This window comes from Theropithecus gelada, chromosome 12, assembly GCF_003255815.1.
Source record: "Theropithecus gelada isolate Dixy chromosome 12, Tgel_1.0, whole genome shotgun sequence".
Classification (NCBI taxonomy): Eukaryota; Metazoa; Chordata; class Mammalia; order Primates; family Cercopithecidae; genus Theropithecus; species Theropithecus gelada.
Window position 1 is genome coordinate 55,057,417 of NC_037680.1, and position 22,638 is coordinate 55,080,054.

Here is a 22,638-nt window from a genome sequence, read left to right on the forward strand (position 1 = left end):
GACGGTGGCCAAGGGTTCCGATTTGTGACTTTGATGCTGGGGAAGGGCCATATCTCACTTTCTGAACAGAAAAAGAGTATCCTTTCTTAAGATTTCCTTTTTGAAATAATACTGGATAAAATATTTAAAATTATAGAATTATAAAATCTCAAAGCTGGTGTTGGAAGCTCATTTTTCGTGAATAAGAAAATGTTCTTCATTCAAATTAAGGAATGCAAGGAATTCAAAATTAATTTCCTCTACAGTGAATACTGAGCATGCTGGGTGATGCTATTTTATAGAGCGGCCTCTTTTGCTATTACGGCCCTCACAGATTTGAATGGTGAAAGAAAGGAACACGTAGTGATTATTAAACCTTTTTCCTCTCTACTAATGTCAATTAAAATCTAATTTAGAACAGTATTTATTTGTATCATGTAACTATTTACTCACTGTCAGAAAGCTGAATTTTTAGATATTTCTGTAAAATTTCCTATTTAGGGCTTCAAACAAGATATTTGCAACTCATTAAATTTTTTTATGTGATAAAGATAACATTGCTTAACTCTTATTTCAAAAATTTAAACCTGCAATAGGCAAATATGTATTTCATTTTGAATAATCATTTTTTTCTAATGCCAAATATTTTAGGTAAAAATTTTACAGTTAAACATTACATATTTTATCCAGGATAAATTGTGTTGGCCTTCAATACTATTTTAAAGGTACCAATCTTCTTAGTAACTATTTTTATTGCTCAAACCCAGAAGGAAGCACATGCATCTAATTAATGTAAAGCGAGGAGGCATAATATAGATTTTCTTTACTGATATAAATGGACATAGTGAAAATATATCTGTGCGTTTTTTATATTATTATTTTATTTTAAAAATCTTATTGATATTTGAGAACCCACCATTGTAGCTATTATTTTTAAAGTCATTATATGTGATTATGTGCTATTTAAATGTTTATGATCAATATCCATGATAACATTATTTTGTAATCTCCCCTTTATGAAATCAGGAAATGTATATTTATATGGATGACTTTTTTCCCCAAAATTTCAGAGTGACCAGAAACAGTCTTAATTTCTAGGTCTGAATGTGTTGATTACTTGAACAGAACACTGCTACCCACTAGAAAAATTAAGTTTATTTTTGATAGATGTTTTCTAGACTCTTATAATTCATTTAGTTTTCTTTAGGGTCTAATTTTAGATGAGACCTTATTAGGGAAAATACTGTTTACAGAAAAATACATTTTAAAAATTACCTACAGTAATAAGGAAATTTTTCTGAAATGTGAATTCTGTACACCTCAGAGAATGCCTTAGAGCCAGTGAGAAGAGACTGACACGAAAGTCCTAAGGAAATCCCTACAAATAACCTTAATAATATAAAAGAAAGATAGGACTTATTTTTAATGCTTATTACATTGGCTAAAATGCTTATGTCAGGGAAATGTCAAAACAGTTTACTAATAGCTCTCAGCATTTTAATCTCACATGTCTCTTGGTGTCAATTTTGGCTAACCAGTAAAATTTGATATTTTTAAGTTTAGGAAAATGCAAGAAGACATATGCAGATGAGACGAAGATAGACCATGTCTATGCAATGTATGAAAGGGATGGGAGACAAAGGAAGCCACACTTATGAGCCAGGACCATAAAAGCCACAGAAATATAAGAAATGAATGGGACTACTCTCTGATGATTGAAAAAGAGAGACAGAACATTCAATGGAGGCAGAAAGAGCGAGGAGTCAGGAAAAGGGCTACCACGTAAGTATGTATTTTTCAGCCTGTGAAATACCTTTCAGAGGTGTAAGCTCCACTTTTTCTGGAACCTCAGGTTTTTCAGGAACTTTCTTCTTTGGAACAGCTTTAAAGAATATGATTTTACTTTTATCGTTTGTATATTTAATCTGAAGCAAGTGATTAACTTTCTACTCCAAGAATCAAAACCAAGCTTTGCTTATAACTAGAAAGCATTAATAACAGCCAAGAACAGCTTCCAAAGAACATACAAGCAGCATTTAAACCATGAAAATAGACTGCAGTTTTACTCCAAAGCTCAGTAGTTAATTAAAGACCGGCAGAGAAATAAGGCAATTTTTGTTATTGGCAAGAGGAAGAAATTTTCCTTTGAGCATACATTTTACGTTAAGGGAAATGTATTTATGTGTGTGTCCTCATGGAGTGTCAATTAACAGATGGGTGGCCTTTCAAGAGGTGCTAGAGGGTCCCCCTAAAGGCCATGAGGGTTGTAGAGGGCAATAATCACCAGCAGCAATGTCTTATGCTGGAAGACTCTGGTTTGAAGATACATAGGTCTGTATGGGGAAAGTGCATATCTAAGATTACATCTAGATAATTTTAAATTGGGGAATCATATGACATCACAAGACAACTTTTTGTTAAAATAAGAATAATATGTTTTTGCCAGTTTGTTTCAGCTTTTAAAGAAACTGATATTTTTAAAATTAAGTAACATTGTGTCAATTCATAGAAAAATCAAAATATAAGAAGATGGAAGGGAAGTTTAATAATAGGAAGGGATGCTGGATACCAAATGTCTTCATAACCACTCTTTCCAGCTCCCCTGAGAACCACACAGAACACTTCTTTAAGTTGCAAGAAAAAAAAAAAAGATAGGGGAACAGTAACAAGTCATTCATATGCTTTCCTTTCATGATATATAGGCACATATCAGCTATTGGAGATCATAACTATATTACTTGTAATATATTTAAAAGCACATGCAATTCTTCAAGAACAAAGTTTTGGCTTTTAAGTAAATGTGTTACTGCAATATTGAAAATATCTTGCAAAGATTTCTTATACATTCCTTAAGCATAAGACCACAATGATATGTATAGCAATCAGGCTTTGAAATCAGAAAACTCTTTTCTCCCCACTCCACAAAAGAAAGTTAATTGGATAGCCCCTGCATTCAGATATCCCGATGACGCTATCAGTGTACTTTCTGACTTTTGCAGCAGCAGGCATGACATGACAAGCAACCCAGGAACCATGGGGCAGCAGAAGACACAACTGTATGCAATCTCACAGTACAATCATGTCTGAAAAAGTACACACTTCTAAAAGTCATACATTTCTTGCAAGCATCATTTCAGATGGCTGGATAGAAGTTTGAAGCAGGCTAATAAAACTTTGGAAGTGGTATTTTTACCTTTAAGTTGGAATATTTTCTCCTTCACATCTTCCTTAGGTGGAGCAGGTGGCGGAGCTGGGGGTCTTGGTTTGAGTTTTGGTTTCTCAATAACCTTCTTTTCAGGTTCAGGTTCTTGAAAGAGTATTTCAGAGGTGTTAGTATATGTATATGTTAGCATGGGGATATGTAGTATATTTAATAGAAATTATATATATAATTTCTATTTTATATATACACACACATATATACATATATATATGAAGTAAAAAGTTTACTTTTTAAGGTACATAATACCAGTATCCAACACAAAACACAGAACATAAAACATAAAAATATCAACCCTTTACATAGATGATGAGAAATACAGCAAAGGCACCAATAACAACAACAAACAGAGCATCCAGACAAGCCATAATTGACATGAGATAAACAGTACAAGTTATATGGAAACCTAAGAATGAGGTTCACATTTAAAACGAAGAATACATACAAATGGGAACAGACATACTACATATGTACAACAACATAAACCGTATACATTTAAAGAGAAAGAATATGATAAAGAAGATTTAAGTCCACTGGCTTGAATACCTTTTACTGGTATTTCTTCAGGCTGTGGTTCAGGTTCAGGCTCTTCAGGTTTAACGTACTTTTCAATTTCACGTTCTTTAAAGAATTTTGACAAAGGATACGAGGTTGTAAAGTTCTTCAAAAAGACTCATAGAAATTTCACATTGATGCAAAGATTACAGTCACAAAATAAAAATATACAATTCATACAAATTCACGTATAGAAAAATTCACATATAAGAAAAAGTTCTTATACTTGAACTGCCTATTAATTAGATTATTCAATGTATATTGATGGCAAATGAGATGAGTTTTAAAATTTGATACTGTGTTATCATTTGGGGATCCAAGGCAATTATTCCATTTTGCTTCAGTAAACTGTACCTTTTGGAATTTATAATTACCAACAAGAGTAACCAAATTAAAGATTATAATTTGAAAGAAGTGTAACTATTTCAAAAATAAAGCAGTCAAACATGCTAGACAGATCTTGTATATAATTTCAAGAAGGAATAGTGTCCTGTAAATGCTTTTGTAATTCTAACAGTAATCTTCAGGAGATTAAAAAAATTTATATATATATATATATACCTTCAACAGGGGGAGTCTCTTTTCTACCAATGGTTATAGATGCTTTTTCTTCATATATTATTTCCTCAGGAGTCTCTTCAACTTTAAAAAATATAGTGTTTTATTTTAGACTATATTTAGAACAGAATACTGCAACTACTATTCTAACATATCAACCTAGCTACATTAAATAACACTCTATAACAGATTATTCAGATGACCCCCAAATATCAATAACTTCAATACATGAGACAGACAGACAAATATATAAGATTCATCTACAATCAAAGCAAGAGGATGAAGACAATTGTCATCTTTACAAGATTTATGGAGAAGCCATGTACCTTCAGCAGGTGGAGCTTCTGGCTCTGCAGGGATAGGCACAGACACTTCCTTTTCTGGGATGATTTTCTCGGGCACTTTGGGCACTTTAAAGATATGATTTTGTTTACTATTAAGAATTTAGAAGACATGCAAGACTGTCTAAAGAGCAGGCAAAGAATGCAGGGGCAAGAGCTTCATCTTAGAAGATTTCATGGGGAAAATGGCTTCTGAGACATGGCACCATTTTGGACATCCTAATTTTATATATGAATCTTCTCAGCCTTCTTCATTTGCTTCTAGTCCTCTGTGTACCCTTAAATGAAGATGTTTTCCCACTGGTCTAACTTCGACACTTAAAAAAATTTGCTGTACATTTTCTGAGTAATTGTTCCTTCATACTCAATTCTTATTTCCATGTGAATGACTTTAAGCTACATCTCTAGGCCTGATCTCTTTCTTAAGCTCCTGAGGCATACTCCCAACTTTTATGCTTTAAAGGTGAAAAATACATCTACCATCTTCCTCTAACATGTGTTCAGAGACCCAATGAACCATTCTTTTGGCCATCTAGCTTTAAACCTTACAATGATCTTGGGCTCCTCAATTTCCCTAATGGTTTTGACAATGGTCAGAGGCCACTCAGTCTCCATCTCTCTCAAACCCAGTGCCCCTTTTCATTTCTACCACCACGGATCTTGTCCAACTCTTAAAGACCTTAAATAATTACAATGGGTCTTTACTATTTAGCAGCTGAAATTGCTGTCAGTTACCTTTCTAAAGCCCAAATCCTGTTAATATGTAAGCCTGCTGCAAAACCTTTGAAGCTTCCTATTGCCTATAGAAAAAAGTACAAGCCTTTTTCTAGCATTTGAAGTACTCCAAAATATGACCCCATCTTTATATCTGGTATTATCTTTCAAGACATTCCACAGTCAATCCATACTCAAATTGTATAAGTTTACTTGAAAGTCCTTGAACATTCTAGATCCTTCTATCTCTGTGCCTTTCAATATGCTCTTCCCTTTCCATAGGATATCATGTCCTCAATTTCTTTCTTTTTTTTTTGAGACAGAAGCTCACTGTGTCGCCCAAGCTGGAGTGCAGTGGCATGATCTCGGCTCACTGCAACCTCTGCCTCCTGGGTTCAAGCAATTCTCCTGCCTCAGCCTCCCAAGTAGCTGGGATTACAGGCACATATCACCACACCCAGCTAATTTTTGTATTTTTAGTTGAGATGGGGTTTCACCATGTTGGCCAGGCTGGTCTTGAACTCCTGACCTCAAGTGATCCAACCACCTCGGCCTCCCCAAGTGTTGGGATTACAGGCGTGAGCCACCACATCCGGCCTCATTTCCTCAATTTCTACATGTAAAAGTCCATCAAAATTTAAATTCAATTATTCCATACAACTTCCCATGATGCCTCTGCCTGAAAGTAATCTTTTCTTGCCCTGTGTTTCTGCAGCCCTTTGTATTCACTTGCTATGTGTAATCACTTCCTGTGTGTATTAGAGTCCTGTTACCTTTCTATCCTCTCACTGGATTTAACTTACTTGAAGACAAGATCAGGCTTTAATTTTTCTAATATGATGTCTTGTTAATGGTCTACATTCAACAAAATATGTTGAATTGAGCTGTTTGACACATTGAATGAGAGGTTCTTTTCTACTAGTTGTAACCATGTGATATATCACAGCACAACTGAATCCCATTCATTTTTTCACTCCTGCTTGTCTGTTTCATTTTTTCCCCTTCATTATTTCCCTTTTTTCTGTGCAATGTGGTTTTAACATAAATTCACAATCAGTATGTTTTTCTCTAAGACCTATTATTAACATGCTTAAATAGCAGTTAGAGAAATCTATTTTTTCTTCATGGTAGGTACCTTTTTCTGGAAGAACTTCTGGTTTTTTGGTAACAGGCACAGGTTCTTTCCTTACTGGAACAAGTTTCTTGGGCACCTCAGGCACTTTGAAGATATTAGTTTTGTTTTAAAAAGAGTATTTAAAAACATTTTTAAATATTAAGAATAAAAAACCTGCATTTATTGGAGCAGCATTAAAATTAATGAAAGCAAAATAAGGAAATTTTTGTCCTTAGTTATGCAGTGACAATGAGGACAACTTATTGGATTCCACTTTAAGATATCAGAATATTTTCTTTTTTATGATGCCAATGATGATGTGAATACCTTTAGCTGCTGGTGTTTCTGGCTTCTTAACAGTTGGGACCTTCTTCACTGGAACAACTTTCTTTGGCATCTCAGGTTCTTTAAAGATATTAGTAGCATTTAATAATACAAAGTTGCAAGATGTAAGATATACATACAAGTTTATTGAACACCATAACATATAGGTAAGAGTTAACAAACGTATGATATAACACAACACACAATAAGAAAAGAGTGTAAAATTGTAGACACCACAAAAATGAAGTATTCATTGTAACATGAGTACCTTTAGGAGGTGGTGCTTCTGGTTTTTTGATGACAGGAACTTTCTTCTCTGGGATGATCTTCTTGGGCTCTTCAGGCACTTGAATAATAGGAATTTCTTTTAGAATTAGGTGATTACAATGAAAAATGTAATGCTAATGAATGAATTAAAAGCCACACATATTTCTTGGTATATGTGGGACCAAATTCTGTGGGACCAAAGTTTTATGTGTAGAAATGACTTTTGTTCTTAATGTAGTCAGATTTCAGGCAACAAGGTACAAGACTGATATTTTACCTTGAAGAAGATATATAGACACAAAAATGAAATGACTGTATTTTCCCATACAGTGAATTCTGCTTCGTACCTGCTGGAGGTGGGGCTTTTGGTTCCTCCTCTTCTGCAACAGGTACCGGCTCTTCCTCTTCAGGAGCAATTTCCTCAGGTTCTTCATATACTTTAAAGATATTAGTTAATTTTATTTCAATGTATGGAACAATATTCTAAGATGGACAAACACTAAACACGACACATAGTAATCTTGATTTCTTCTTTTGTTTCAATTAATACCTTCTCTTATTTTTGTTAAGATAAAATCTCTCATTTGCACTAACTTCTTCGTCTATTGATTCGAATGCTTGCAAAGCCCTTTTAGTGTTTAATGTCATTTATAATCATTAGTTCTTCTGTCTTACTTTCTGTGTACATTGGAGAAGCTTTGTTTAATACAGCTTACTATGACTTATGTAGATACTGTGGACCAATAACCCAAAATAGATTTGAGATTGGAGCTAATTTAGAATGATGAATTAAGACAAATAATTAAAGGTTAGAAAATGACCAAGAAATAATGAGTTAGGAAGGAAGAAGAACAAAGCTTAAATTAGAAATAGTCGCAAGTGGCAAGGTCATTAATGATCGGTCTCACGTGTACCTTCTGGGGGAGGAGACTCCACTCTTTCCGGAACAGGAACAGCTGGTTTCTCTTCCAAGACAGGTTTCTTTGGCACTTCTGGCACTTTAAAGATATTAATTAGTTTTTATTATGAGTAGTTGAGAAGTATATTAAATTTATACCACATCTACTTCACATTTTGCTCAAATAACCCAGGGACAGATCCAAGAACAAATTTCACAATAAGGTCAGTGATCTGTCTTTGGATCCTCATATAGTGGGGAGGAAAATATGGCCTATTAAAAATAAAAAAACCAAGTTAGTAAACTTTTCCAGTGCTTGTAATAAGTAAATATATCACTTTTAAAAGTCAGTGATGCTATTAAAAAAGCATTTACACCCTAAAAATCCAGAATGACAGTTTTGTAATTGTGGATTTAAGAGGATTGGCAAATAAAGGGTTTGATAATAGGTGACTTTTTAGACAACGGTGAGTGCTTTTCTGCAGAATCTCATTAGTGACATGTACCTTTTGCTGGTGGGACTTCTGGCTTTTTGGGAACAGCTACTTTCTTTTCTGGAACAACTTCTTTTGGAACTTCAGGCACTTCAAAGATATTAGTATTTTAACATTAGAAACAATCACCAGTAAACATCCATCACATTTACACAGAACAAAACCCTTTTAGACGCTGGGGGCTCCATCTGCCTCCATCAAACAGTGGAAAGCTACATATACCTTTAGCAGGTGGGGCTTCTGGCTTTTTGGGAACCACTGGAGGCACCTTCTTTTCAGGAACAACCTCCTTGGGCACCTCAGGCACTATAAAAGATATTAGTAGTTGTTTAAGCTCATGGTTTCAATGAAATGTGAAAATCATGAAGCAGAACAGTGGAATATGGCATTTTAAAGACAGTTTTTTGATAGGGAGTTAGTGGCAGTGAGGAATACCTTTCACCGGTGGTGGTTCAGGTTTTTTGGCAACGATAGCAGGTGCTTTCTTTTCTGGGACAGGTTTCTTAGGTGGCACAGTCACTAAAGAATTAGAAGGTATGTTTTAGAAAGAATGAAGATTGAGAAATGAGACAAAAGCTCAGAGCACCCAGAATTATCGGGGCAGGAAGGGGAAAGAGCGGCCGACGTGTCCCAGCAGCTTTCTTGCCAGGTACCTTGTGGAGGCGCAGCCGGCTCTGGCTCTTCCACAACTTCAGCAGGAGGCTCTTCCGGGGCAACTTCCTCAGGCTCCTCGAAAGCTTTAAAGACATGAGCTCATTTTAATGCCAGAATTGACTAAAATACATGCAATAGTTTCCAAAAAAAAAAAAAAAAAAAAAGAAAGGTTTTTACAACACTAAGGAGAGAGTTTGTATTTTAGAAAACAGTAATTTGAATACTTTCATTATTACCTTCTGGAGGAGGACTTTCCGGTTTGGGAGGGATAGCTTCAGGCACCTTCCTTTCTGGGACAGCTGCCTTTGGCACCTCTGGGACTTTAAAGATATTAGTATTTTCATTATTAGACAAAGTAAAGACAAACAAACAATATCAAACACAGCAACATGAGGGTGTCTACCTTTTGTGGGTGGCACTTCAGGCTTTTTAGGAGGAGCCACTGGCACTTTCTTTTCAGGAACAACTTCTTTGGGAGCCTCAGGCACTTGAAAGATATTAGTGAAATTATATTTAGGCATTATGAAGACCACTAGAAAAATATTTTCCAGAGCAGAAGAGTTTGATCTTCGGAAGCCTAAAATCAGTGATAAATACCTTTAACAGGTGGGACTTCAGGCTTTTTAGGAGGAGCCACTGGCACTTTCTTTTCAGGAACAACTTCCTTGGGAGCTTCTGGAACTTAGAAGATATTAGTGAAATTACATTTAGAAGTTATGAAGACCATTAGGAAAAATATTTTCAAGAGTAGAAGAGAGAGATCTTCTGAAGCTTAAAGTCAATGACAAATACCTTTAACAGGTGGCACTTCAGGCTTTTTAGGAGGAGCCACTGGCACTTTCTTTTCAGGAACAACCTCTTTGGGAGCCTCTGGCACTTAAAAGATATTAGTGAAATTACATTTAGGGGTTATGAAGACCACCAGAAAAAATATTTTGAAGAACAGAAGAGTTTGATCTTCTGAAGCCTAAAGCCAGTGACAAATACCTTTAACAGGTGGGACTTCAGGTTTTTTAGGAGGAGTCACTGGCACTTTCTTTTCAGCAACAACTTCTTTGGGAGCCTCTGGCACTTAAAAGATATTAGTAAAATTACATTTAGGGGTTATGAAGTCCACTGGAACAAAATATATTCAACTGCAAAAGAATGAGATCTTCTGAAGTCTAAGGTCAGTGACAAATACCTTTAACAGGTGGGACTTCAGGCTTTTTAGGAGGAACCAAGGGCACTTTCTTTTCAGGGACAACTTCTTTGGGAGCCTCTGGCACTTAAAAGATATTAGTAAAGTTACATGTAGAGCTATGGAGACTACTAAAAAAAATATACAGCAGAGGAACTGGATGTTCTGAAACTTAAGGTCAAATGACAAGTACCTGTAACAGGTGGAACTTCTGGCCTTTTAGGAGGTACCAGTGTTTTCTTTTCTGGGGCAATTTCTTGTGGAACTTCAGGCACTTGAAAGATATTAGTAGTTTTTCACTTAGGTTAATGAGACAAATGGACTGAAATATTTCTAAGATCAGAAGAGATATTTCTTCTGCAGAAAAAGGACAGGGGTGAAAAATACCTGTGGCAGGTGGGGCTTCTGGTTTTTTGGGCGGAGCCTTGGGAACTTTCTTTTCTGGGACAACTTCTTGAGCTTCAGGCACTTGAAAGATATTAGTAGTTTTAGACTTAAGTTAATGAAGAGAAATGGGCTAAAATTGTTTACAGTAGGAGAGAAGATATCTCTTCTGCAGAATGAAGTCAGGGCTAAAGTGTACCTGGGACAGTTGTAACTTCTGGTTTTTTGGGTGGAGCCATGGGAATTTCTTTCTCTGCGGCTTCTTGAGGAACTTCTGGCACTTGAAAGATATTAGTAGTTTTATACTTAGGTTAATGAAGAGCAATGGACTAAAATTGTTTTCAGGAATGGAAGAGAGATTTCTTCTGCAGGATAAGGTTGAGCTGACATGTACCTGTAACTGGGGGAGCTTCTGGTTTTTTGATTGGTGCCTTGGGAATTTTCTTTTCTGGGACAACTTCTTGAGCAGCTTCAGGTACTTGAAAGATATTAGTATTTTTATAGTTTATGAATGGTGAAGGCATATTTTACAATGATTGTGAGGGGTACAGAGAATAAGTTTTTCTTAACAGAGGAGTGGGAATAAATACCTTTTGCTCGTGGGGCTTCCGGTTTTTTGGGCACAGCCACAGATACTTTCTTTTCAAGTACAACTTCTTTAGGAGCTTCAGGAACTTTGAAGATATTAGTATCTTTTAGTTAGAAGCTATAAAGGGGGAATATCGACTCCACATTGACCCAAGCAAATACAACTTGTTAGATCCGCAGACTTTTCTGTACACTCTTTCCCCAGGCCCCCCGGACTGACGGTGTGTAATGATACCTACCTTTAGGAGGTGGAGCTTCTGGCTTTTTGGGAGGAGGCACTGGTACTTTCTTTTCTGGGACCACTTCCTTCGGTGGCAGCACTTCAGGCACTTCAAAGATATTTGTAATTTATGTTTAGAAAAGGTGAAAACAATAGATGCCTTTTGCATATAAGCACACACCAAGATATTTTGGATAGCAGTTGACATTTGTTTTATTTAGAATTATATCATCTTTAAGTAGCAGGATTTTTAACATATAATTTCCTAGTTAAAATAACAATCATTTTTCTCCTATAGTTTGTATAGCTTTCGCATACCTTCTGGGGGAGGACTTTCCGGTTTGGGAGGGATAGCTTCAGGCACCTTCCTTTCTGGGACAGTTGCCTTTGGCACCTCTGGGACTTTAAAGATATTAGTATTTTCATTATTAGACAAAGTAAAGACAAACAAACAATATCAAACACAGCAACATGAGGGTGTCTACCTTTTGTGGGTGGCACTTCAGGCTTTTTAGGAGGAGCCACTGGCACTTTCTTTTCAGGAACAACTTCTTTGGGAGCCTCAGGCACTTGAAAGATATTAGTGAAATTATATTTAGGCATTATGAAGACCACTAGAAAAATATTTTCCAGAGCAGAATAGATCTTCTGAAGCCTAAAGTTAGTGACAAATACCTTTAACAGGTGGGACTTCAGGCTTTTTAGGAGGAGCCACTGGCACTTTCTTTTCAGGAACTACCTCTTTGGGAGCCTCTGGCACTTAAAAGATATTAGCAAAATTACATTTAGAAGTTATGAAGATCACTAGAAAAAATATCTTCAAGAGCAAAAGAATGAGATCTGAAGCCTAAGGTCAGTGGCAACTACCTTTAACAGGTGGGACTTCAGGCTCTTCAAGAGGAGCCAAGGGCACTTTCTCTTCGGGGATAACCTCTTTGGAAGCTTCTGGCACTTAAAAGATATTAGTGAAATTACATTTAGGTGTTATGAAGACCACTAGAACAAAATATTTTCAAGAGCAGAAGAATTAGGTCTTCTGAAGCCTAAAGTCAGTGACAAATACCTTTAACAGGTGGAACTTCAGGTTTTTTAGGAGGCACCACCAACACTTTCTTTTCCGGGATTATCTCTTTGGGAGCTTCGTGCACTTGAAAGATATTAGTATTTTTACACTCAGAAAATACAGAGACAACTAGATAGATACACAGACATTTTCAAGAACAAAAGAGCTCTTCTTTTTCCCCTGAGCCTGAGATCAGTGGTAACAAGTTCCCATAATAGGTGACGTTTCAGGTTTTAGAGGAGGAACTTCTGGTACTTTGTTTTTGGTAGCCATTTCTTTGGGAGATTCAGGCAGTTTGAAGATATTAAAACATTTACACTTGAGTCACAAGAGTCAACACAGACATGATTCACATGTACACATCAAAATAATCTTCAAGGCTGGAAAGGTGGTCCTTTCTATCACCCCACCCACTATCCCACCATAAAGGGACAGTTAAGAATGTACCTTTGACAGGTACAACTTCAGCCCTTTGGGGAAGATGCATTTTCCTTTCCGTGATAACTTCTTTGAGAGCCTCCGGCACTTTGAAGATATGAATAATTTTACATTTAGAAGTTACAAGAATCAACACAATCAAGAAACACATTTATACAAGAAAAGACATTTTCCCACCCCTCTAAGCTTCCAGCAAGATATACCTTCATCAGGAAGGACTTCGGGCTTTCTGAGAGGAACCACAAGCGTTTTCTGTTCAGGGACAATTTCTTGAAGAGCTTCAGGCACTTTAAGAAATTAGTAGTTTTATGTTTAGTGTTATGCAGATCACTAGGAATAGCAAAAATATTCTCAAAACTAGAAGAGCTAGTTCTTGACCCTGAGAGCATGGTGACTTGTACCTTTAACTGATGGGGGCTCTCTTTTTTTGGAAGGAACTCTCTTTGCAGGAGTAATTTCTTGAGGAACTTCGGGCACTTGAAAGATATTAGTAGTTCACATTTAAGAATTAAAATTATTAATGGAAAACAGTAACCACAATAAGTTAGCAAATATAACCACATTTTCTTCTCTTTCCTCCATCCTCCCTTTGCTCAACCAATAGGCTTAGTCTTTTAAGGGGTTAGTGGATCCTTGAGAAGAGGTGCTCCCCCTCCTCCAGAACCTCACAGAGTTCTTGCGACACTTTACACTCTCATTATAAAGGATTTGTTGAATGAATACTTTCAGCAGGAGGGTTTTCTGTTTTGGCAGAAACAGCCACAAATATTTTCTTTTTAGAGGAAAGTTCTTGTGGAACCTCAGACACTTTAAAGATATTAGTATGTTTATATTTAGAATTTATGAAGAGTATTAGAAAAAAACATAGTTTTAAGAGCAGAGGACATAATTTCTTCTTCCACATTTGTTCAGGGTAACGTACTTTTCATACGTGGAGTTTCTGGCTCTTCAGGTACATCCTCAAACATTTTCATTTCAGGAACAACTTCTTTCATAGCTTCAGGTGCTTTGAAGATATTAGTATTATGGTTAGAGGTTAAAAGGATCAGTGGAGACATTAATTAAATGAGCTGAACCAAAGTGATTTTTATGGCTACAAAGATGATTCCTTTAAAGAATCTGAGAAGGTATAAAATCTTGAGGAGAGGAACCAAATATTAATTGTCTTTGTTTATTATTCTCCAGTTCCCTAGCACCCTGTACATACTAACCACTATTAAATATTATTAAATAAATGAAGGAAGGGATGATAGGATGAATGATACCTTTAGTGAGAGGTATTTCAATTTCAAGGGGAGCAGCCATGGGTGTTTCCTTTACAGGGACAACTTCTCGAGGTGATTCAGGCAGTTTAAAGATATGAATGCATTGTACTTTGGAGTTATGAAGAGGAGTAAAGAGTTTCCATCATAACTGCACATGCAGAACGTTCCAGATGGGAACCTTCTCCCACTCCCTGCCCCCAGAATCAGATTCTTTTGTAGCAGTGTTTTTGGTTATGAGTGGCTGTTTTCTTGGTCACCTCAGACACTATCAATATTAGTAATTTTATTTCTTGGAGTGGTAGATGCATAGAAAATTAGATCATGGAAAGTGGAAACATTGATTATAATTAATGCTATACCTCTGGCTATTACATTGAGAACAACAAATTACAGCCACTTTGAAAAATCTAGGTTGGCTTTTTTTTGCATCTACACCTTCAACACCTTAAAAAGGTGAGTGTTTTTCCAGTTTAGGAGAGGGGAGAACAACCAAAAGATTCCAGACTGAGAAAAAATATCAAAATATTCAGATATTCTTCAAATTACAGAATACCATGGGTGTTATGATGCGATTATTGTTCCAGAGGTTTTAAAGCTTTTCCATGTTTTGACTTATCTAAAGATATTCAAAATGAAAAAAATGTATGATGCTTGAAAAATAAAAGGCAATGAGAGGAGCAAATGAACACTGAGGGGAGAGTTCCAGCTTTAACTGGAATTATTTTTGCTTTGGTTGGAGGATATTCTGGGAGGTGTTCTAATCTTGTAGAGATATTACAGATCAACTTCACACTGAATTAAATATTTTCTTTTCTTTAAGACATGTTTTGATCATAATGTGTGTATATATGTTTTCTCTGGAGTCCTCTTGAAAATACACTGACTCAACTATCTTTCATGTGTATAAGTTAAAGGCATTTTTCCTCTATTGTATCTTGAGTGACTCACTGGGACATGTATACATTTGGGTGAGCTTCTACTTGGGGGATCCATCTATCAAATGATTTCCTCTGTAGCCACTGTGGTTTAAAAGATATTAGTATTTTTACATGTGTTAAGTACAACTGCAAACATGAGATTAAAAAGCTGACTTTCTTCCAACTTGTACCTGTTGGTGATGGTGTTTTTCTTCTTTTAACAATAGGAGTTTCTTCCTCTGGAATGACTTCCTTGAAGACTTCAAACTCTTTAAAGATATTAGTATTTGTTTTTTAATTGAGAAAAGGCAAAGGCATAAAGACATGACATACTAAGAAAGTTAGATTTGTTAATATCATTTCAGAGATCTTTATGCTAGAAATGTTATTTTTGTTCTAATATTTTATCTTTGTATATTATATGTGTGGGATTTGACTTTCTTGGGGGCAAGTCATAGATCATTCTTTTTTGTGGGTGTATCAGATCCTTTAAAGACAGTATTTTAACATTAGAGGTTGTGAGAATGTATATTAAACATTAAACATTTTGCAGACTGAAGACAGTATATTTTCTTCTTTAGATTTTCCTAACTAGAGAATTATACCTTCAGTTGGAGGATGTTCTGGAATTTCAGGAATAGCCTCAGGTACCTCCACCTCTGGAAAAACGCCTTTGGTTGTATCAGGTTCTTTAAAGATATTAGTAGGTTTACATTTAAAACTTGTAAAAACAGTAATTTATATAAAGCATGCAATGTTTGAGTCATAAAGCCAAAGATATTCATCTGGGTTTGATGTATTTGAAATATACCTTTCGTTGCTGGTGTTTCTCTCTTAGGAATAGTCACATATATTTTGTCCTCTGGAACAACTTTCTTGGGTGGCTCAGGCACTTAAAAGATATGAGTATAGTTATATTTATAAATGGTGAAGAAACATATGGAGCTTTTTAAAAGGAGCCAAAAAATAGTTTTTCTTCAGACTGGATCATTGTTATATACCTTTTGCTAGTTTGGGTTTTGTCTTTTGAGGTTGAGTCACAAGTACTTTTTCTTCTAGGTATGCTTCTTCAGATGCTTCATAAACTTTAAAGATATTAGTATTCAAATAATTAGGATGTTTCAAGGTGGATAAAGAATTGTATTAAGAAAAATGTAATATATAATACCACATTCATCACCAAAATTAATAGTAGTACATAGAGGCGAATTAGTGGCTAGAATCCATTGGCTGGGGATAGCCTCATTCCCAGTTTCATGATATAAGACTGTAAGCATTTCTCTATGATCATGATAATAAAATGGATGAATTGTTCAGGCAAGGACTATATAATTCTTCATTTTGCCTTGAGAAAGTTATTGGTAAAATTGTCCTATTGGTCTTATTTTTAATGGATTTGTTCATAAAGAACAGGGAAGATACTGAATTGCACATTGAGAATTCTCCTGTATTTGACCTACTAGAAATTCAGTAAGTCTTTTCCCTTTCTAGAAGCTTCATTATTTATATTTTCAAATCACATCTAATATATGGTTTCACAATTTAACATGAATGTAAAAGCCATTTAGGGCTTGGAGGCAGAAAATTTAAAAAATTAATTATTTAGAAAATAAGGCAAATAAAGACAACAAAAATTTCTCCAGTTTTTAGAAGAAAAACTGGCTGAAAACAATAACTAAAGTCAAGAATAGAAAGAATATTCAAAGGAGGAAGTGATTATATTCTTTTATCCCAACTTAGTATATATAACAGGATGAACAACAAAAAAGTTGAGTTTCATCAGGAAATTTTTTAGATTTAAAAAAATGGAAGAGGGCTGGGTGTAGTGGCTCATGCCTATAATCCCAGCACTTTGGGAGGCTGAGGAGGGTGGATCACCTGAGCTCAGGAGTTTGAGACCAGCCTGACCAACATGGTAAAACGCCATCTCTACTAAAAATACACAAAATTAGCCGGGCTTGGTGGTGGGCGCCTATAATCTCAGCCACTTGGGAGGCGGAGGCAGGAGAATAGCTTGAACCCAGGAGGCAGAGGTTGCAGTGAACCAAGATTGCACACTCCAGTCTGGGTGCGACAGAGTGAGATTCCATCTCAAAAAAAAAAAAAAAAAAAAAAAAAAGGAAGAATATTTTGACTACTGTCATTTTTACTATTCAGGTTGTTGAACAGTATTCTATTCACAATATTTTACTATTTGGATTATTTCATCATTCAAATTATTTAATCCTAATTTTGTATCAAAGCAAAAAAAAAAAAAGTATTGAGAATTCTTTTGAGGTTTGAGTGGCCTTGTAAACCTACGGTGCTTTGAGCAGTTTTGCCAAAATGTTTCCAATTATGGTTGTCAAGAGTAAAAAAATAATAATGGTGAAACATTTTGATTTTATAAAATCCAATTAAAATATTGTTACGGAGTTAAAGTAAGTTACTTCATGATCTGAGAAAATAAATTGCTTCAAAGCAAAAGACACTTGCATACTGAATAGGTTAGGAAAATTTAACAAGACAAATGACTTTTCTAAAATCACACACTATGGTAAGTATAGTATTTCTTTTTTAAATTGGTGAGGAAATATAGTTTGTCTGAAGATAGTAGACACAAAGATTATTTGAGTCATATATTTTTGGCATGTTAGGCTTTTACAAGAGTTTAGTGTATTTACTTTTCAAAGCTATAAAGACTAACACAGTGAATTTAAGGACACGAATGAAACCAAAAAGAATCACTAATTTTTCTACACTCACTGTACATCTCTGTGTCTTCAGAAATAACAATGGGTGATTTTTCTTCTTGAATACTTTTCTTAGGCATTCCAGGAACTTTAAAGATATTAATTGTTATAAATAACAAATATAAGATACAAAATATAAGGATTTAATGTCACACACATTCACTTTAAACCATGAAAAACTAAACCAAGAGTTATTTCATGTTGTGATTAGCATCACTGTATACCTTTAGCTGGTGGAACTTCAGGCTTTTTAGGAACAGCTTCACGAACTTTTTCTTCTGGGACAATTTTCTTGGGTACTTCGGGTGCTTTAAAGATATTTATTTATCTTAGTTTTTCAGAACATTATCGTTGGGTGTAAACATATCAAGCCTAGAAGGGGCATCTAACAAGGAGAATGTCAAAAAACCCCCAATTATAAGTCAACTATAAGTCAAATGTAGTCAGTGCATTTCTCTGAATTGCCTTGTTGATGAGTTCTTGATTCATTATATCAGAAACACTTTGCTTTTTGGAGATAGTATCATTTTCTATTGTCATTTAGAGCGCACTTTTTTTTTTTTTTTTCAGAGCTACTTCAGAAGAGCTTCCAAAATGAATTATTTTTGAAAGAGAAGTTTGAGGGATCAATATTATTTAGTTATTAAATAAGAGGATCAATACAAATGATAACTTTGGGCTTATGTCTTTATGCCTAAAGCATTGCCTCAAAAGACAGGATTATGTTATAGAACATAAATTGAAGTTTATGTCATCTTGTGGCATTGAGAGGAGAATGGTCTCTCTTACATAGTAAGTGAATAAAAGAGGATTTTACATTAATGATGAATCAGAAAAGGCAGTTACCTTTAGTTGGTGGAACTTTGGGTTCTTCAGGAACACGTACTTTTTCTTCTACCACAATTTTCTTAGGCACCTCTGGTACTTTAAAGATAATAGTAATAATTTCTTTTATTTTTAAATATTCTTTTAAATATGCAATTTTTTAACAAGCAGAGCATAAGAGAGATATAAACACAGAACAGAATGCAGCGACAATATAAAATACAGGCATCACTTTATCAAATACATTACACTATTTCAAATGCATTGAATTAAAAAAATATATATTAACAAGAATCCAGGGGAATTTCACATGTTAGAATGGTAAGAACTTGAGAAGAAAAATTAATAGTACACCTTCAGGTGGTGCTGTTACTGTTTGTTTTTGTGGAAGAGTTGGTACCTTCTCTTCAGTGATAACTTTCTCACATGTTTCAGGGACTTTAAAGATGTAAGTTTATATTATTTATTGTATGCGTTTTTATTTCTATTGTGAAATTTAAGAGATTTACAAAAATGAACAAAGTAGGAACATTAAACACATATTCACTATGTATTTATATTTGCCAGGTTAATATAATTAATAATAAATAGAAAAACATGTGTGTATCAGCAAGCATGTTAGTGAATATGTAATCAAACAGCACCAAAGAAGGAGACCTGGGCTCACTATTTGGTTACTAGAGATATTTGCTTTGGTTGTTTTAGGTATGACAACAGTGACTGTCTTTTTTTGGGAGAACTTCCCTTGGACCCTCAGCTGCTTTAAAGATATTAGTTTGTTTTAGACATGTCAGAAACAAGAAATACAGAAGAAAGACATCAAGTGGAATGCAAACTTGTGCTTATAAAGTAACCAAGGTGCTATCGTATGTAAAGTTAAGTAGTAATTTTTCACCAAGTAGATACCTTTAGCTGGTGGCTCTTTTCGAGGAACAACTTTAGTGGGCAGTTTTTTTGGAGGGATGATTTTCTCAGATATCTCAGGCCCTTCAAAGATATTAGTATTTTGGTTTAGAATGAACTTTTGAAGTATTTTGGAGCACTACTACTAAAGTTAGTACAATGAGGGGTCACAAAATTCTTTATATTTGTTGAATTTATAACACATTTATTTCCAGAAGAGCTTTGATTTGCTAAATATCATGTATATTGTAATTTTCTATATATGCTAAACACATACACACACATATTCCTTCATATTGCATATATATTATTAATTTGTGCAAGATCTAGAGTGGTATTGCAGATAACTTATTTGTGCTACGGTTTGTCTTCCTAGTATGCTAGAATACAGGTGCCATTAACAATATTTCACTTCCTTAATGTTGTTTCTCTAATAAAAGTATCATAAACTGGCAAAAGCTTTTGATAAGTAATTCTCAGTTTGTGAACAGTTTGACTGAAATGTTAACAAAGCAGTGGTTATTTTGCCTGAGCATGTAAATTCCTCAGTGAACTGAGGAGTTTCTTTTTCCTTTAACCAATGACACTGGTCAGTTATTTTGGTACCTGTAACAATTGTGTAACATTCTTAGTCAAATTTAAAAAATAATCTCCAAATTCATACAGTGACCTCCTTCGATAAGTAGATCTCAAATATTACTATCATCTACTAAAATTATACTCCGTGTGGTTAAGAGATATTAATCTTCATGTCAACTAGTTTAAACTCAAGTTTAAAGTATTTTATGGGGTTTCTAATCTTCCAAACTGAACACAAAATTTACTTTCAAAGGAAAGTTAGAGCAAGATATAAGAATTTGTATTATTTGAAGAATTCCCTATACCTTTAGGTGGAGCTTTTGGTTTTTCATATACTTCCACTTCTTCAGCCTCAAAAACTTCTATTACCCTATGTACTTCTTCAACTCTGTGTTCTTCTTCAACTCTATGTTCTTCTACTTTGACGAATTCTTCTACTTCATGAAACTCATCTTCTTCAAAATATTCTTCAACTTCATGGAACTCTTCTTCTTCTGGAATTTCTTCCACTTCTGCTTCTACTACTTCTAATTCTAGTCTGTCTTTTACTACTTCCTCTTGGTGGAAGGCAACTGATACTTTTTCTTCAAGGACAGTTCTCCCTGAAAGAGCATCTATTTTAAAAGTCTTATTTTTTTAAACACTGAAGAAATAAAGATGTACATTCAGATATATATTTTTAAAACTGAATAAAGGCTTGCATGCAACAATACATGAAAATCCAAGATCTTTTCAAAAATACCTTTAGCTGGGGGAATAGCTTCTTTTTTATGCACAAGGACTTTCTTTTCTGGGACTTTCTTTTCTGGGACTTTCTTTGGTACTTCAGGCACTTTAAAGATACAGTTTTAATGTTTAGGACTGTCGAGAGCAAGCTTTCATAGACAAAAGTCATCAAAAGCAATCAAGACACAGAGACATGAAACATAAAAGTCTTAACGCAAAAAGACAGAAGAGGAAGTCAGGTTTAAAAGAGAAGATGTACCTTTGGCTGGGGGTGCCTCTTTTTTCTGAACAGGAACAGGTACTTTTTCCTCAGGAATTTTCTTTGGCACTTTAAAGATATTAGGTGTTTTAGTTAGCTGAGAATGCTTAATAACACACATGAAATAAAAACACCAGAGACAACACCAACGTTACAATAACTAAGGTTTTTCAGAAGTCACTCTGTACTGTGGGACATCCATTTTAGAGGCAATAAAGCTACTTTCTCAAATCACTCATTTGTCCTAACATTCCTATAGAGGAAGAAATGTTCACCAAGTACCTGTGCCATTCTTTTTTTTTTTTTCTTTTAATAACAGGCATTACCAATACGAACCCACTTTTACTATTTTTAACTTGATGAAGGCTTTTTTGAAGTGATTACCATTGTAGAGTATTTAAGCCCTGACATTGGCCTCACTTTCTGCTGTGCACTCTTATATTAGCTGAGGAGTCTGCTGTGACAGGGACAGCATAATCTAACTGCTTAAGAGCACTATCTGAAGCATTAAGTGAATTAGGAAGCAGGGAAAAGTAGACATTTTGTAATAACCTTGAATGCTTGGGTTAAACATTACAAAAGGGACGTGAGGCTCTTTAAAATGGTTATTATCCAAGCATTAGATTTTTTCCATAAAATAATAAATATAGTAAAATAATTATTATAACACATACGGAAACTCCACTTATGGAATAATCTAGAATGTGGGGAAGAGGGATCCATTGCTATGTGTATAAGTATTGAGAGACATACTAATACATTAAAATTCTCAGCTAGTTAAGAAGCTTCTGGAATAATTCATACATAAACACATGTACACAATTATTCGTTAACATCCTAGAAAAGATTAAAGAACTGGAATGAGTTATATTTTTACTGGTCCTTAATCAGTTCGCTATCTAAATGATTATAACAAAGCAGTCAAAAAAGACAATGTTGCTTTTTAGAAAGAAAATTAATGGGAATTTAAAGATATTAATAATGAGGATTTGATATACCTTTAGCTGGTGGTGCCTCCACTTTTTTAGGAACAGGAGTAGGTGCTTCAGGTACTGCTTTCTTAATCACTTCAGGCACTTAAAAGAAATTTTATGAACATTTTGAAAAGTGGCATGTGATGAGCAGACCACCACCCATATACCAATAAATAAATAAATATCACAAAACATTGACTTATTTTTAAAAGATATTAGCAACCTAAATGGTAATAATAAATGTGGAGTAGGAACCCTAGAGGTGTAAAGGATATTACTTAGAAATCCTATAAGCAAATATAATACCAGTTACGCAAAAGATTATCACACTCTTCAGGAATAATAAGTTAAAGATTTTTCTAAAAAATGAACACTTTCACCACAGAAATAGATTCCCGTCATATTAATATTAAAAACAAAATTAAGGATTGAAATCTAGGAGAAACTATTACAGTAGGGCCTGGTCA

The 22,638-nt window shown here is 34.8% G+C and overlaps 1 protein-coding gene across 4 annotated transcripts in view; it reads right to left on the reverse strand.

Moving 5' to 3' along the window:
- TTN (titin) overlaps positions 1 to 22,638 on the reverse strand; it is a 272,326-nt gene that overhangs the window by 117,652 nt on the left and 132,036 nt on the right. The window contains exons 148-168 of one of the 4 annotated variants that reach the window (XM_025405602.1): positions 22,196 to 22,273; positions 21,198 to 21,266; positions 20,955 to 21,044; positions 20,518 to 20,814; positions 19,637 to 19,717; positions 18,752 to 18,829; positions 12,166 to 12,249; positions 11,976 to 12,059; positions 11,809 to 11,892; positions 9,911 to 9,994; positions 9,522 to 9,605; positions 9,355 to 9,438; positions 9,118 to 9,201; positions 8,900 to 8,983; positions 8,687 to 8,770; positions 8,477 to 8,554; positions 7,987 to 8,070; positions 7,420 to 7,509; positions 7,074 to 7,151; positions 3,173 to 3,286; positions 1,793 to 1,861 (exon numbers count right to left, since the gene is read on the reverse strand). The exons of the other annotated variants lie outside the window; for them this stretch is intronic. Of the exons in view, the coding sequence (XP_025261387.1) occupies positions 1,793 to 1,861; positions 3,173 to 3,286; positions 7,074 to 7,151; positions 7,420 to 7,509; positions 7,987 to 8,070; positions 8,477 to 8,554; positions 8,687 to 8,770; positions 8,900 to 8,983; positions 9,118 to 9,201; positions 9,355 to 9,438; positions 9,522 to 9,605; positions 9,911 to 9,994; positions 11,809 to 11,892; positions 11,976 to 12,059; positions 12,166 to 12,249; positions 18,752 to 18,829; positions 19,637 to 19,717; positions 20,518 to 20,814; positions 20,955 to 21,044; positions 21,198 to 21,266; positions 22,196 to 22,273 (1,962 nt within the window). The remainder of the gene's footprint in view (positions 1 to 1,792; positions 1,862 to 3,172; positions 3,287 to 7,073; positions 7,152 to 7,419; positions 7,510 to 7,986; positions 8,071 to 8,476; positions 8,555 to 8,686; positions 8,771 to 8,899; positions 8,984 to 9,117; positions 9,202 to 9,354; positions 9,439 to 9,521; positions 9,606 to 9,910; positions 9,995 to 11,808; positions 11,893 to 11,975; positions 12,060 to 12,165; positions 12,250 to 18,751; positions 18,830 to 19,636; positions 19,718 to 20,517; positions 20,815 to 20,954; positions 21,045 to 21,197; positions 21,267 to 22,195; positions 22,274 to 22,638) is intronic. 4 annotated transcript variants of the gene reach the window in all.